The following is a 16,964-nucleotide window of genomic DNA, read 5'->3' as shown; positions in this document are numbered from 1 at the left end:
CACTAACCTCCCCCTCCTAATGCCTAACACTAACCTCCCCCTCCTAATGCCTAACACTAACCTCCCCTCCTAATGCCTAACACTAGCCCCCTACTAATGCCTAACACTAATATCCCCCTTCTAATGCCTAACACTAACCTCCCCTCCTAATGCCTAACACTAGCCCCCTACTAATGCCTAACACTAACCTCCCCCTCCTAATGCCTAACACTAACCTCCCTCCTAATGCCCAACACTAATCATCTCCTAATGCCTAACACTAACCTCCCCTCCTAATGCCTAACGCTAACCTCCCCCTCCTAATGCCTAACACTAACCTCCCCTCCGAATGCCTAACACTAACCTCCCTCCTAATGTCTAACACTAACCTCCCCTCCTAATGCCTAACGCTAACCTCCCCCTTCTAATGCCTAACACTAGCCCCCTACTAAAGCCTAACACTAACCTCCCCCTCCTAATGCCTAACACTAACCTCCCCCTCCTAATGCCTAACACTAACCTCCCCTCCTAATGCCTAACACTAACCTCCCCTTCCTAATGCCTAACACTAACCCCCCTCCTAATGCCTAACACTAACCTCCCCCTCCTAATGCCTAACACTAGCCCCCTACTAATGCCTAACACTAACCTCCCCTTCCTAATGCCTAACACTAACCTCCCCCTCCTAATGCCTAACACTAACCTCCCCTCCTAATGCCTAACACTAACCTCCCCCTCCTAATGCCTAACACTAGCCCCTACTAATGCCTAACACTAACCTCCTCTTCCTAATGCCTAACACTAACCTCCCCTCCTAATGCCTAACACTAGCCCCCTACTAATGCCTAACACTAACCTCCCCCTCCTAATGCCTAACACTAACCTCCCCTCCTAATGCCTAACGCTAACCTCCCCCTCCTAATGCCTAACACTAACCTCCCCTCCTAATGCCTAACACTAACCTCCTCCTCCTGATGCCTAACACTAGCCCCCTACTAATGCCTAACACTAACCTCCCCTTCCTAATGCCTAACACTAACCTCCCCTCCTAATGCCTAACACTAGCCCCCTACTAATGCCTAACACTAACCTCCCCCTCCTAATGCCTAACACTAACCTCCCCTCCTAATGCCTAACACTAACCTCCCCCTCCTAATGCCTAACACTAGCCCCTACTAATGCCTAACACTAACCTCCCTCCTAATGCCTAACACTAACCTCACCTCCTAATGCCTAACGCTAACCTCCCCCTCCTAATGCCTAACACTAGCCCCCTACTAATGCCTAACACTAACCTCCCCCTCCTAATGCGCAACACTAACTTCCCTTCCTAATGTCTAACACTAGCCCCCTACTAATGCCTAACACTAACCTCCCCCTCCTAATGCCTATAACTAACCTCCCCTCCTAATGCCTAACACTAACCTCCCCTCCTAATGCCTAACACTAATCATCTCCTAATGCCCAACACTAACCTCCCCTCCTAATGCCTAACGCTAACCTCCCCCTCCTAATGCCTAACACAAGCCCCCTACTAATGCCTAACACTAACCTCCCCTTCCTAATGCCTAACACTAACCTCCCCTCCTAATGCCTAACACTAGCCCCCCACTAATGCCTAACACTAACCTCCCCCTCTTAATGCCTAACACTAACCCCCCTCCTAATGCCTAACACCTACCCCCTCCTAATGCCTAACACTAACCTTCCCCTCCTAATACCTAACACTAGCCCCCTACTAATGCCTAACACTAACCTCCCCTTCCTAATGCCTAACACTAACCTCCCCCTCCTAATGCCTAACACTAACCTCCCCTCCTAATGCCTAACACTAACCTCCCCTCCTAATGCCTAACACTAACCTCCCTCCTAATGCCTAACACTAACCTCCCCTCCTAATGCATAACACTAACCTCCCCTCCGAATGCCTAACACTAACCTCCCTCCTAATGTCTAACACTAACCTCCCCTCCTAATGCCTAACGCTAACCTCCCCCTTCTAATGCCTAACACTAGCCCCCTACTAAAGCCTAACACTAACCTCCCCCTCCTAATGCCTAACACTAACCTCCCCCTCCTAATGCCTAACACTAGCCCCCTACTAATGCCTAACACTAGCCCCCTACTAATGCCTAACACTAACCTCCCCTTCCTAATGCCTAACACTAACCCCCCTCCTAATGCCTAACACCGACCCCCCTCCTAATGCCTAACACTAACCTCCCCCTCCTAATGCCTAACACTAGCCCCCTACTAATGCCTAACACTAACCTCCCCTTCCTAATGCCTAACACTAACCTCCCCCTCCTAATGCCTAATACTAACCTCCCCTCCTAATGCCTAACACTAACCTCCCCCTCCTAATGCCTAACACTAGCCCCTACTAATGCCTAACACTAACCTCCCCTTCCTAATGCCTAACACTAACCTCCCCTCCTAATGCCTAACACTAGCCCCCTACTAATGCCTAACACTAACCTCCCCCTCCTAATGCCTAACACTAACCTCCCCTCCTAATGCCTAACACTAGCCCCCTACTAATGCCTAACACTAACCTCCCCCTCCTAATGCCTAACACTAACCTCCCCTCCTAATGCCTAACACTAGCCCCCTACTAATGCCTAACACTAACCTCCTCCTCCTAATGCCTAACACTAACCTCCCTCCTAATGCCTAACACTAATCATCTCCTAATGCCTAACACTAACCTCCCCTCCTAATGCCTAACACTAACCTCCCCCTCCTAATGCCTAACACTAACCTCCCCTCCTAATGCCTAACACTAACCTCCCCCTCCTAATGCCTAACACTAACCTACCTCCTAATGCCTAACACTAGCCCCCTACTAATGCCTAACACTAACCTCCCCTCCTAATGCCTAACACTAACCTCCTCTCCTAATGCCTAACACTAACCTCCCCTCCTAATGCCTAACACTAACCTCCCCTCCTAATGCCTAACACTAACCTCCCCTCCTAATGTCTAACACTAACCTCCCCTCCTAATGCCTAACACTAACCTCCCTCCTAATGCCTAACACTAACCTCCCCTCCTAATGCCTAACGCTAACCTCCCCCTCCTAATGCCTAACACTAGCCCCCTACTAATGCCTAACACTAACCTCCCCCTCCTAATGCGCAACACTAACTTCCCTTCCTAATGTCTAACACTAGCCCCCTACTAATGCCTAACACTAGCCTCCCCCTCCTAATGCCTAACACTAACCTCCCCTCCTAATGCCTAACACTATCCTCTTCTCCTAATGCCTAACACTAATCATCTACTAATGCCCAACACTAACCTCCCCTCCTAATGCCTAACGCTAACCTCCCCCTCCTAATGCCTAACACTAGCCCCCTACTAATGCCTAACACTAACCTCCCCTTCCTAATGTCTAACACTAACCCCCCTCCTAATGCCTAACACCGACCCTCCTCCTAATGCCTAACACTAACCTCCCCCTCCTAATGCCTAACACTAGCCCCCTACTAATGCCTAACACTAACCTCCCCTTCCTAATGCCTAACACTAACCTCCCCCTCCTAATGCCTAACACTAACCTCCCCTCCTAATGCCTAACACTAACCCCCCCCCCCCCCCTCCTAATGCCTAACACTAGCCCCCTACTAATTCCTAACACTAACCTCCCCTTCCTAATGCCTAACACTAACCTCACCTCCTAATGCCTAACACTAGCCCCCTACTAATGCCTAACACTAATATCCCCCTTCTAATGCCTAACACTAACCTCCCCTCCTAATGCCTAACACTAGCCCCCTACTAATGCCTAACACTAACCTCCCCCTCCTAATGCCTAACACTAACCTCCCTCCTAATGCCTAACACTAATCATCTCCTAATGCCTAACACTAACCTCCCCTCCTAATGCCTAACGCTAACCTCCCCCTCCTAATGCCTAACACTAACCTCCCCTCCTAATGCCTAACACTAAACTCCCGTTCCTAATGCCTAACACTAACCTACCTCCTAATGCCTAACACTAGCCCCCTACTAATGCCTAACACTAACCTCCCCCTCCTAATGCCTAACACTAACCTCCCTCCTAATGCCTAACACTAACCTCCCTCCTAATGCCTAACACTAACCCCCCCTCCTAATGCCTAACACTAGCCTCCCTCCTAATGCCTAACACTAACCTCCCCTCCTAATGCCTAACGCTAACCTCCCCCTCCTAATGCCTAACACTAGCCCCCTACTAAAGCCTAACACTAACCTCCCCCTCCTAATGCCTAACACTAACCTCCCCCTCCTAATGCCTATCACTAACCTCCCCTCCTAATGCCTAACACTAACCTCCCCCTCCTAATGCCTAACACTAGCCCCCTACTAATGCCTAACACTAACCTCCCCTTCCTAATGCCTAACACTAACCCCCCTCCTAATGCCTAACACTAACCTCCCCCTCCTAATGCCTATCACTAACCTCCCCTCCTAATGCCTAACACTAACCTCCCCTCCTAATGCCTAACACTAGCCCCCTACTAATGCCTAACACTAACCTCCCCCTCCTAATGCCTAACACTAACCTCCCCTCCTAATGCCTAACACTAACCTCCTCCTCCTGATGACTAACACTAGCCCCCTACTAATGCCTAACACTAACCTCCCCTTCCTAATGCCTAACACTAACCTACCCTCCTAATGCCTAACACTAGCCCCCTACTAATGCCTAACACTAACCTCCCCCTCCTAATGCCTAACACTAACCTCCCCTCCTGATGCCTAACACTAACCTCCCCCTCCTAATGCCTAACACTAGCCCCTACTAATGCCTAACACTAACCTCCCTCCTAATGCCTAACACTAACCTCCCCTCCTAATGCCTAACGCTAACCTCCCCCTCCTAATGCCTAACACTAGCCCCCTACTAATGCCTAACACTAACCTCCCCCTCCTAATGCGCAACACTAACTTCCCTTCCTAATGTCTAACACTAGCCCCCTACTAATGCCTAACACTAACCTCCCCCTCCTAATGCCTATCACTAACCTCCCCTCCTAATGCCTAACACTAACCTCCCCTCCTAATGCCTAACACTAATCATCTCCTAATGCCCAACACTAACCTCCCCTCCTAATGCCTAACGCTAACCTCCCCCTCCTAATGCCTAACACTAGCCCCCTACGAATGCCTAACACTAACCTCCCCTTCCTAATGCCTAACACTAACCTCCCCTCCTAATGCCTAACACTAGCCCCCCACTAATGCCTAACACTAACCTCCCCCTCCTAATGCCTAACACTAACCCCCCTCCTAATGCCTAACACCTACCCCCTCCTAATGCCTAACACTAACCTCCCCCTCCTAATGCCTAACACTAGCCCCCTACTAATGCCTAACACTAACCTCCCCTTCCTAATGCCTAACACTAACCTCCCCCTCCTAATGCCTAACACTAACCTCCCCTCCTAATGCCTAACACTAACCTCCCCTCCTAATGCCTAACACTAACCTCCCTCCTAATGCCTAACACTAACCTCCCCTCCTAATGCATAACACTAACCTCCCCTCCGAATGCCTAACACTAACCTCCCTCCTAATGTCTAACACTACCCTCCCCTCCTAATGCCTAACGCTAACCTCCCCCTTCTAATGCCTAACACTAGCCCCCTACTAAAGCCTAACACTAACCTCCCCCTCCTAATGCCTAACACTAACCTCCCCCTCCTAATGCCTAACACTAACTTCCCCTCCTAATGCCTAACACTAACCTCCCCCTCCTAATGCCTAACACTAGCCCCCTACTAATGCCTAACACTAACCTCCCCTTCCTAATGCCTAACACTAACCCCCCTCCTAATGCCTAACACCGACCCCCCTCCTAATGCCTAACACTAACCTCCCCCTCCTAATGCCTAACACTAGCCCCCTACTAATGCCTAACACTAACCTCCCCTTCCTAATGCCTAACACTAACCTCCCCCTCCTAATGCCTAACACTAACCTCCCCTCCTAATGCCTAACACTAACCTCCCCCTCCTAATGCCTAACACTAGCCCCTACTAATGCCTAACACTAACCTCCCCTTCCTAATGCCTAACACTAACCTCCCCTCCTAATGCCTAACACTAGCCCCCTACTAATGCCTAACACTAACCTCCCCCTCCTAATGCCTAACACTAACCTCCCCTCCTAATGCCTAACACTAGCCCCCTACTAATGCCTAACACTAACCTCCCCCTCCTAATGCCTAACACTAACCTCCCCTCCTAATGCCTAACACTAGCCCCCTACTAATGCCTAACACTAACCTCCTCCTCCTAATGCCTAACACTAACCTCCCTCCTAATGCCTAACACTAATCATCTCCTAATGCCTAACACTAACCTCCCCTCCTAATGCCTAACACTAACCTCCCCTCCTAATGCCTAACACTAACCTCCCCTCCTAATGCCTAACACTAACCTCCCCCTCCTAATGCCTAACACTAACCTACCTCCTAATGCCTAACACTAGCCCCCTACTAATGCCTAACACTAACCTCCCCTCCTAATGCCTAACACTAACCTCCTCTCCTAATGCCTAACACTAACCTCCCCTCCTAATGCCTAACACTAACCTCCCCTCCTAATGCCTAACACTAACCTCCCCTCCTAATGTCTAACACTAACCTCCCCTCCTAATGCCTAACACTAACCTCCCTCCTAATGCCTAACACTAACCTCCCCTCCTAATGCCTAACGCTAACCTCCCCCTCCTAATGCCTAACACTAGCCCCCTACTAATGCCTAACACTAACCTCCCCCTCCTAATGCGCAACACTAACTTCCCTTCCTAATGTCTAACACTAGCCCCCTACTAATGCCTAACACTAGCCTCCCCCTCCTAATGCCTAACACTAACCTCCCCTCCTAATGCCTAACACTATCCTCCCCTCCTAATGCCTAACACTAATCATCTACTAATGCCCAATACTAACCTCCCCTCCTAATGCCTAACGCTAACCTCCCCCTCCTAATGCCTAACACTAGCCCCCTACTAATGCCTAACACTAACCTCCCCTTCCTAATGTCTAACACTAACCCCCCTCCTAATGCCTAACACCGACCCTCCTCCTAATGCCTAACACTAACCTCCCCCTCCTAATGCCTAACACTAGCCCCCTACTAATGCCTAACACTAACCTCCCCTTCCTAATGCCTAACACTAACCTCCCCCTCCTAATGCCTAACACTAACCTCCCCTCCTAATGCCTAACACTAACCCCCCCCCCTCCTAATGCCTAACACTAGCCCCCTACTAATGCCTAACACTAACCTCCCCTTCCTAATGCCTAACACTAACCTCCCCTCCTAATGCCTAACACTAGCCCCCTACTAATGCCTAACACTAGCATCCCCCTTCTAATGCCTAACACTAACCTCCCCTCCTAATGCCTAACACTAGCCCCCTACTAATGCCTAACACTAACCTCCCCCTCCTAATGCCTAACACTAACCTCCCTCCTAATGCCTAACACTAATCATCTCCTAATGCCTAACACTAACCTCCCCTCCTAATGCCTAACGCTAACCTCCCCCTCCTAATGCCTAACACTAACCTCCCCTCCTAATGCCTAACACTAAACTCCCGTTCCTAATGCCTAACACTAACCTACCTCCTAATGCCTAACACTAGCCCCCTACTAATGCCTAACACTAACCTCCCCCTCCTAATGCCTAACACTAACCTCCCCTCCTAATGCCTAACACTAACCTCCCCTCCTAATGCCTAACACTAACCTCCCTCCTAATGCCTAACACTAACCTCCCTCCTAATGCCTAACACTAACCTCCCCTCCTAATGCCTAACACTAGCCTCCCTCCTAATGCCTAACACTAACCTCCCCTCCTAATGCCTAACGCTAACCTCCCCCTCCTAATGCCTAACACTAGCCCCCTACTAAAGCCTAACACTAACCTCCCCCTCCTAATGCCTAACACTAACCTCCCCCTTCTAATGCCTAACACTAACCTCCCCTCCTAATGCCTAACACTAACCTCCCCCTCCTAATGCCTAACACTAGCCCCCTACTAATGCCTAACACTAACCTCCCCTTCCTAATGCCTAACACTAACCCCCCTCCTAATGCCTAACACTAACCTCCCCCTCCTAATGCCTAACACTAGCCCCCTACTAATGCCTAACACTAACCTCCCCTTCCTAATGCCTAACACCGACCCCCCTCCTAATGCCTAACACTAACCTCCCCCTCCTAATGCCTAACACTAGCCCCCTACTAATGCCTAACACTAACCTCCCCTTCCTAATGCCTAACACTAACCTCCCCCTCCTAATGCCTAACACTAACCTCCCCTCCTAATGCCTAACACTAACCTACCTCCTAATGCCTAACACTAGCCCCCTACTAATGCCTAACACTAACCTTCCCCTCCTAATGCCTAACACTAACCTCCCCTCCTAATGCCTAACACTAACCTCCCCTCCTAATGCCTAACACTAACCTCCCTCCTAATGCCTAACACTAACCTCCCCTCCTAATGCCTAACACTAACCTCCCCTCCTAATGCCTAACACTAACCTCCCCTCCTAATGCCTAACACTAACCTCCCCTCCTAATGCTTAACACTAACCTAACTCCTAATGCCTAACACTAACCTCCCCTCCTAATGCCTAACACTAACCTCCTTCCTAATGCCTAACACTAACCTCCCCTCCTAATGCCTAACGCTAACCTCCCCCTCCTAATGCCTAACACTAGCCCCCTACTAATGCCTAACACTAACCTCCCCCTCCTAATGCCTAACACTAACCTCCCCCTCCTAATGCCTAACACTAACCTCCCCTCCTAATGCCTAACACTAGCCCCCTACTAATGCCTAACACTAATATCCCCCTTCTAATGCCTAACACTAACCTCCCCTCCTAATGCCTAACACTAGCCCCCTACTAATGCCTAACACTAACCTCCCCCTCCTAATGCCTAACACTAACCTCCCTCCTAATGCCTAACACTAATCATCTCCTAATGCCTAACACTAACCTCCCCTCCTAATGCCTAACGCTAACCTCCCCCTCCTAATGCCTAACACTAACCTCCCCTCCTAATGCCTAACACTAAACTCCCGTTCCTAATGCCTAACACTAACCTACCTCCTAATGCCTAACACTAGCCCCCTACTAATGCCTAACACTAACCTCCCCCTCCTAATGCCTAACACTAACCTCCCCTCCTAATGCCTAACACTAGCCCCCTACTAATGCCTAACACTAACCTCCCCCTCCTAATGCCTAACACTAACCTCCCCTCCTAATGCCTAACACTAGCCCCCTACTAATGCCTAACACTAACCTCCTCCTCCTAATGCCTAACACTAACCTCCCTCCTAATGCCTAACACTAATCATCTCCTAATGCCTAACACTAACCTCCCCTCCTAATGCCTAACACTAACCTCCCCCTCCTAATGCCTAACACTAACCTCCCCTCCTAATGCCTAACACTAACCTCCCCCTCCTAATGCCTAACACTAACCTACCTCCTAATGCCTAACACTAGCCCCCTACTAATGCCTAACACTAACCTCCCCTCCTAATGCCTAACACTAACCTCCTCTCCTAATGCCTAACACTAACCTCCCCTCCTAATGCCTAACACTAACCTCCCCTCCTAATGCCTAACACTAACCTCCCCTCCTAATGTCTAACACTAACCTCCCCTCCTAATGCCTAACACTAACCTCCCTCCTAATGCCTAACACTAACCTCCCCTCCTAATGCCTAACGCTAACCTCCCCCTCCTAATGCCTAACACTAGCCCCCTACTAATGCCTAACACTAACCTCCCCCTCCTAATGCGCAACACTAACTTCCCTTCCTAATGTCTAACACTAGCCCCCTACTAATGCCTAACACTAGCCTCCCCCTCCTAATGCCTAACACTAACCTCCCCTCCTAATGCCTAACACTATCCTCCCCTCCTAATGCCTAACACTAATCATCTACTAATGCCCAACACTAACCTCCCCTCCTAATGCCTAACGCTAACCTCCCCCTCCTAATGCCTAACACTAGCCCCCTACTAATGCCTAACACTAACCTCCCCTTCCTAATGTCTAACACTAACCCCCCTCCTAATGCCTAACACCGACCCTCCTCCTAATGCCTAACACTAACCTCCCCCTCCTAATGCCTAACACTAGCCCCCTACTAATGCCTAACACTAACCTCCCCTTCCTAATGCCTAACACTAACCTCCCCCTCCTAATGCCTAACACTAACCTCCCCTCCTAATGCCTAACACTAACCCCCCCCCCCCTCCTAATGCCTAACACTAGCCCCCTACTAATGCCTAACACTAACCTCCCCTTCCTAATGCCTAACACTAACCTCCCCTCCTAATGCCTAACACTAGCCCCCTACTAATGCCTAACACTAGCATCCCCCTTCTAATGCCTAACACTAACCTCCCCTCCTAATGCCTAACACTAGCCCCCTACTAATGCCTAACACTAACCTCCCCCTCCTAATGCCTAACACTAACCTCCCTCCTAATGCCTAACACTAATCATCTCCTAATGCCTAACACTAACCTCCCCTCCTAATGCCTAACGCTAACCTCCCCCTCCTAATGCCTAACACTAACCTCCCCTCCTAATGCCTAACACTAAACTCCCGTTCCTAATGCCTAACACTAACCTACCTCCTAATGCCTAACACTAGCCCCCTACTAATGCCTAACACTAACCTCCCCCTCCTAATGCCTAACACTAACCTCCCCTCCTAATGCCTAACACTAACCTCCCCTCCTAATGCCTAACACTAACCTCCCTCCTAATGCCTAACACTAACCTCCCTCCTAATGCCTAACACTAACCTCCCCTCCTAATGCCTAACACTAGCCTCCCTCCTAATGCCTAACACTAACCTCCCCTCCTAATGCCTAACGCTAACCTCCCCCTCCTAATGCCTAACACTAGCCCCCTACTAAAGCCTAACACTAACCTCCCCCTCCTAATGCCTAACACTAACCTCCCCCTTCTAATGCCTAACACTAACCTCCCCTCCTAATGCCTAACACTAACCTCCCCCTCCTAATGCCTAACACTAGCCCCCTACTAATGCCTAACACTAACCTCCCCTTCCTAATGCCTAACACTAACCCCCCTCCTAATGCCTAACACTAACCTCCCCCTCCTAATGCCTAACACTAGCCCCCTACTAATGCCTAACACTAACCTCCCCTTCCTAATGCCTAACACCGACCCCCCTCCTAATGCCTAACACTAACCTCCCCCTCCTAATGCCTAACACTAGCCCCCTACTAATGCCTAACACTAACCTCCCCTTCCTAATGCCTAACACTAACCTCCCCCTCCTAATGCCTAACACTAACCTCCCCTCCTAATGCCTAACACTAACCTACCTCCTAATGCCTAACACTAGCCCCCTACTAATGCCTAACACTAACCTTCCCCTCCTAATGCCTAACACTAACCTCCCCTCCTAATGCCTAACACTAACCTCCCCTCCTAATGCCTAACACTAACCTCCCTCCTAATGCCTAACACTAACCTCCCCTCCTAATGCCTAACACTAACCTCCCCTCCTAATGCCTAACACTAACCTCCCCTCCTAATGCCTAACACTAACCTCCCCTCCTAATGCCTAACACTAACCTCCCCTCCTAATGCTTAACACTAACCTAACTCCTAATGCCTAACACTAACCTCCCCTCCTAATGCCTAACACTAACCTCCTTCCTAATGCCTAACACTAACCTCCCCTCCTAATGCCTAACGCTAACCTCCCCCTCCTAATGCCTAACACTAGCCCCCTACTAATGCCTAACACTAACCTCCCCCTCCTAATGCCTAACACTAACCTCCCCCTCCTAATGCCTAACACTAACCTCCCCTCCTAATGCCTAACACTAGCCCCCTACTAATGCCTAACACTAATATCCCCCTTCTAATGCCTAACACTAACCTCCCCTCCTAATGCCTAACACTAGCCCCCTACTAATGCCTAACACTAACCTCCCCCTCCTAATGCCTAACACTAACCTCCCTCCTAATGCCTAACACTAATCATCTCCTAATGCCTAACACTAACCTCCCCTCCTAATGCCTAACGCTAACCTCCCCCTCCTAATGCCTAACACTAACCTCCCCTCCTAATGCCTAACACTAAACTCCCGTTCCTAATGCCTAACACTAACCTACCTCCTAATGCCTAACACTAGCCCCCTACTAATGCCTAACACTAACCTCCCCCTCCTAATGCCTAACACTAACCTCCCCTCCTAATGCCTAACACTAACCTCCCCTCCTAATGCCTAACACTAACCTCCCTCCTAATGCCTAACACTAACCTCCCTCCTAATGCCTAACACTAACCTCCCCTCCTAATGCCTAACACTAGCCTCCCTCCTAATGCCTAACACTAACCTCCCCTCCTAATGCCTAACGCTAACCTCCCCCTCCTAATGCCTAACACTAGCCCCCTACTAAAGCCTAACACTAACCTCCCCCTCCTAATGCCTAACACTAACCTCCCCCTTCTAATGCCTAACACTAACCTCCCCTCCTAATGCCTAACACTAACCTCCCCCTCCTAATGCCTAACACTAGCCCCCTACTAATGCCTAACACTAACCTCCCCTTCCTAATGCCTAACACTAACCCCCCTCCTAATGCCTAACACTAACCTCCCCCTCCTAATGCCTAACACTAGCCCCCTACTAATGCCTAACACTAACCTCCCCTTCCTAATGCCTAACACCGACCCCCCTCCTAATGCCTAACACTAACCTCCCCCTCCTAATGCCTAACACTAGCCCCCTACTAATGCCTAACACTAACCTCCCCTTCCTAATGCCTAACACTAACCTCCCCCTCCTAATGCCTAACACTAACCTCCCCTCCTAATGCCTAACACTAACCTACCTCCTAATGCCTAACACTAGCCCCCTACTAATGCCTAACACTAACCTTCCCCTCCTAATGCCTAACACTAACCTCCCCTCCTAATGCCTAACACTAACCTCCCCTCCTAATGCCTAACACTAACCTCCCTCCTAATGCCTAACACTAACCTCCCCTCCTAATGCCTAACACTAACCTCCCCTCCTAATGCCTAACACTAACCTCCCCTCCTAATGCCTAACACTAACCTCCCCTCCTAATGCTTAACACTAACCTAACTCCTAATGCCTAACACTAACCTCCCCTCCTAATGCCTAACACTAACCTCCTTCCTAATGCCTAACACTAACCTCCCCTCCTAATGCCTAACGCTAACCTCCCCCTCCTAATGCCTAACACTAGCCCCCTACTAATGCCTAACACTAACCTCCCCCTCCTAATGCCTAACACTAACCTCCCCCTCCTAATGCCTAACACTAACCTCCCCTCCTAATGCCTAACACTAACCTCCCCCTCCTAATGCCTAACACTAACCTCCCCCTCCTAATGCCTAACACTAGCCCCCTACTAATGCCTAACACTAACCTCCCCTTCCTAATGCCTAACACTAACCTCCCCTCCTAATGCCTAACACTAGCCCCCTACTAATGCCTAACACTAACCTCCCCCTCCTAATGCCTAACACTAACCTCCCTCCTAATGCCTAACACTAATCATCTCCTAATGCCTAACACTAACCTCCCCTCCTATTGCCTAACACTAACCTCCCCTCCTAATGCCTAACGCTAACCTCCCCCTCCTAATGCCTAACACTAACCTCCCCTCCTAATGCCTAACACTAACCTCCCCCTCCTAATGCCTAACACTAACCTCCCCCTCCTAATGCCTAACACTAACCTACCTCCTAATGCCTAACACTAGCCCCCTACTAATGCCTAACACTAACCTCCCCTCCTAATGCCTAACACTAACCTCCCCCTCCTAATGCCTAACACTAACCTCCCTCCCAATACCTAACACTAGCCCCCCTACTTATATCGAACCCTAACCTCCCCCTCCTAATGCCTAACACTAACCCCTATTCTCATGCCTATCACTAACCTCCTCCTAATGCCTAACACTAACCTCCCCTTCTAATGCCTATCACTAACCTCCTCCTAATGCCTAACACTAACCTCCCCTTCTAATGCCTAATGCGAACCTCCCCCTTCTAATACTTAACACTAACCCTCTCCTAGTCCCTACTGTTAATACCCTTCTTCGAATGCCTGTTCTTGTGGCAGTTATGCTAGCTATAGTTTGGTTTCACAGAGCATAGCACAGAATATCTCTGCATTCGTTTTTGGAGAACAGCGACAGGATCTTAATAAAGCCATCACATGTTACAGGTAACTGGATTTCAGCCTGGCGGCATTCAAAATTTCTACTGTCTCCATATAGGCGCCTGGACCTTCTAGTTAGCTATGGCAATCACAGGAGGCTTTTGGTTATCCCCCCCTTCTGCACACACACACACACACAGTCTATACTCACCTGCCGGCTTCGAAGGTGAACCAGGCTGGGTCCCGCCCGTATCTCCGCAGGGAGCTTAGTGGCCAGGACACCAGCTTCAGCCGGGGGTTCTGCACGTCCCACAGGCAGATGTTCTCACACGTAATCTGCAGCGTACATTCCCCGTGGACATCTATATTGGGAGACGGCATCAGATACACGTTGAATCTCTCTGGAAGACAAAAAGAAGGTTAGTCCACATTCCCTGAAGGGAAAACATCACACAAAAACATCACTAAGAATACCTTAATTGGCTCACTCAAAAGATTAAAGGGAACATGAGGTGACAGTTATAAGGAGGCTGCCATATTGATTTTCTTTTGAACAATGCCAGTTGCCTGGAAGTCCTGCTAGTCTCTTTGGCTGCAGTGGATCACCCACTTGGAACAAGCATGCAGCTAATCCAGTCACACATCCAGTCAGAAACTGAACACACATCTACCTGAACTGAGAGCGATATGGAAGCAACCAAATGCATTTCCTTTTAAACAATACCAGTTGCCTGGCTGTCCTGCTTATCGCTTTAGCTGCAGTAGTATCTGGATCGCTGCAGTAGTATCTGGATCACCCACCAGTGAAACAAGCATGTGGCTTCATCCAGTCAGACTTCAGTGAGAGCACCTGATCTGCATGCTTTTTCAGGCTCTATGGCTAAAAGTATTAGAGGCACAGGAACAGCAAGACAACCAGGCAACTGGTAAACTGAAATTATAGAATTGTATGGTGTCACTAGGGGGGAGCGGTAGGTGCAGACCATACCAGGTGTCACCAGCAGGGGGGGTAACACCAAGCTCCAGGATAAGGGAGAGTGGAGTAGGCTATGTAAATACAGACCAGGCCAGTGCCTGATGTATTCCTCCATCCTGCTCTTCTTCTCCCTTCTGGCTGCTCCATGTTGAGCTAATAAAGTTCAGACTTCAGAGGCCACCAAGGCCACATGGGGATCATCTTAACACCCCCCTATAACAAGCAACATTACTACCTAGTGAACATGGAGGTTCATGGGGTAAGAAAGGGTGACACTGAGTTTCAGCACAGGGTGTCGACACCAACCCTAGTGACGCCTCTGTCGTAAGGTTGATCAGCCTGCAAAATTGCCTGATGTAGGACTACCTTTAGCTTTACCAATTATTTATTTCAGCTGGATGGGAAGACAGATTAGCAGTCAGAGTAGACAGGGCATAGCTACCTACCATTCTGCTCTCTCTCCACTCCACTGGCTAGCAGGTCCGGTTCTCCCAAACTGATGTCACTGATCCGGGTTCCAAGGCACTCGGTGTGCAAGATCTTACACCATTCATCCGCCTCCAGCTCTGCAGGACATGAAACACAAGGGTGATGTTCAGAAGATACTGCGGTACTGCAATGTCTCCTGCATTCAGCACTCTCAGCTCTGCCACTGAGCACATGGGGCGGGGCTTCATAATAAATGGTGGGTGTATTAGAAGGACATGAAACACAAGGGTGATGTTCAGAAGATACTGCAGTACTGCAATGTCTGCTGCATTCAGCACTCTCCGCTCTGCTGCTGAGCACGTAGAGGTGGGGCTTAATAATAAATGGTGAGTGTATTAGAAGGACATGAAACACAATGGTGATGTTCAGAAGATACTGCGGTACTGCAATGTCTGCTGCATTCAGCACTCTCAGCTCTGCCGCTGAGCACATAGGGGCGGGGCTTCATAATAAATGATAGAAGGACATGCTTTGTTTTTTTCTGCATTTTAAAACCCGACTCTGGATAGCATGTTAAGGGATAGGAACCTTTGTTGAGTTTGTATTCCTGTCTGTATTCTCACCTGCGAGGATTTTCTTAACATTTTGAACCTAACAGTAAGTGGGTAAAACGATCCTAAAGGCTCAGGGCCAGCAATAAATAAAACTATTATGTAGAGTATAATGGTAGAGGATAGGGATGGTCAATGGGATGCAAATCATTTTGAGCTGGTGCAGGATTACGAACATGTATGCAGCTGGAACATGACCCAATCAAATTTTGCCTCAGCAGGATTTGATTGGTTAATCTTTAAGCTGCATACATTTGCATACCCAATTTGCACAATGCTGCATCAACACTAAATTATTTGCATCTCATTGGCCATCCCTAGTAGAGGACTAAATAAACCCAGTTTATCTAACCTTTCTTGGTAAGTGAGACCTTCCATGCCTCGTATCAATTTTGTTGCTGGTCTCTGCACCTGCTCTAAAACTGCAATATCTTTCCTGTAATGTGGTGCCCAAAACTGAATTCCATATTCCAGATGTGGCCTTACTAGAGAGTTAAACAGGGGCAATATTATGCTAGCATCTTGAGTTTTTATTTCCCTTTTAATGCATCCCAAAATGTTATTTGCTTTAGCTGCAGCGGCTTGGCATCGTATATGATCATTTAATTTGACAATAAGTACCCCGAAGTCCTCTCTCAGTCTGATGTCCCCAACTGTATCCCATTTATTTTGTATGGAGCAAGAGCGTTGGTACGACCAAAATGCACAACTTTATGTTTTTCAACATAAAATCTGGCGTTTACAAATCCCTGGCTTATGGC

The 16,964-nt window shown here is 49.0% G+C and overlaps 1 protein-coding gene across 1 annotated transcript in view; it reads right to left on the bottom strand.

Moving 5' to 3' along the window:
- DOK5 (docking protein 5) overlaps nt 1-16,964 on the bottom strand; it is a 209,630-nt gene that overhangs the window by 60,108 nt on the left and 132,558 nt on the right. Inside the window, exons 4-5 of the mRNA XM_068263535.1 lie at nt 15,610-15,729; nt 14,399-14,588 (exon numbers count right to left, since the gene is read on the bottom strand). Coding sequence (XP_068119636.1) covers nt 14,399-14,588; nt 15,610-15,729 — 310 coding nt within the window. The remainder of the gene's footprint in view (nt 1-14,398; nt 14,589-15,609; nt 15,730-16,964) is intronic.

Source organism: Hyperolius riggenbachi, chromosome 12 (genome assembly GCF_040937935.1).
Source record: "Hyperolius riggenbachi isolate aHypRig1 chromosome 12, aHypRig1.pri, whole genome shotgun sequence".
Taxonomy (NCBI): Eukaryota; Metazoa; Chordata; class Amphibia; order Anura; family Hyperoliidae; genus Hyperolius; species Hyperolius riggenbachi.
Note: the sequence above shows the minus strand (reverse complement) of the source record. Positions and strands in the feature narration are given on the sequence as shown.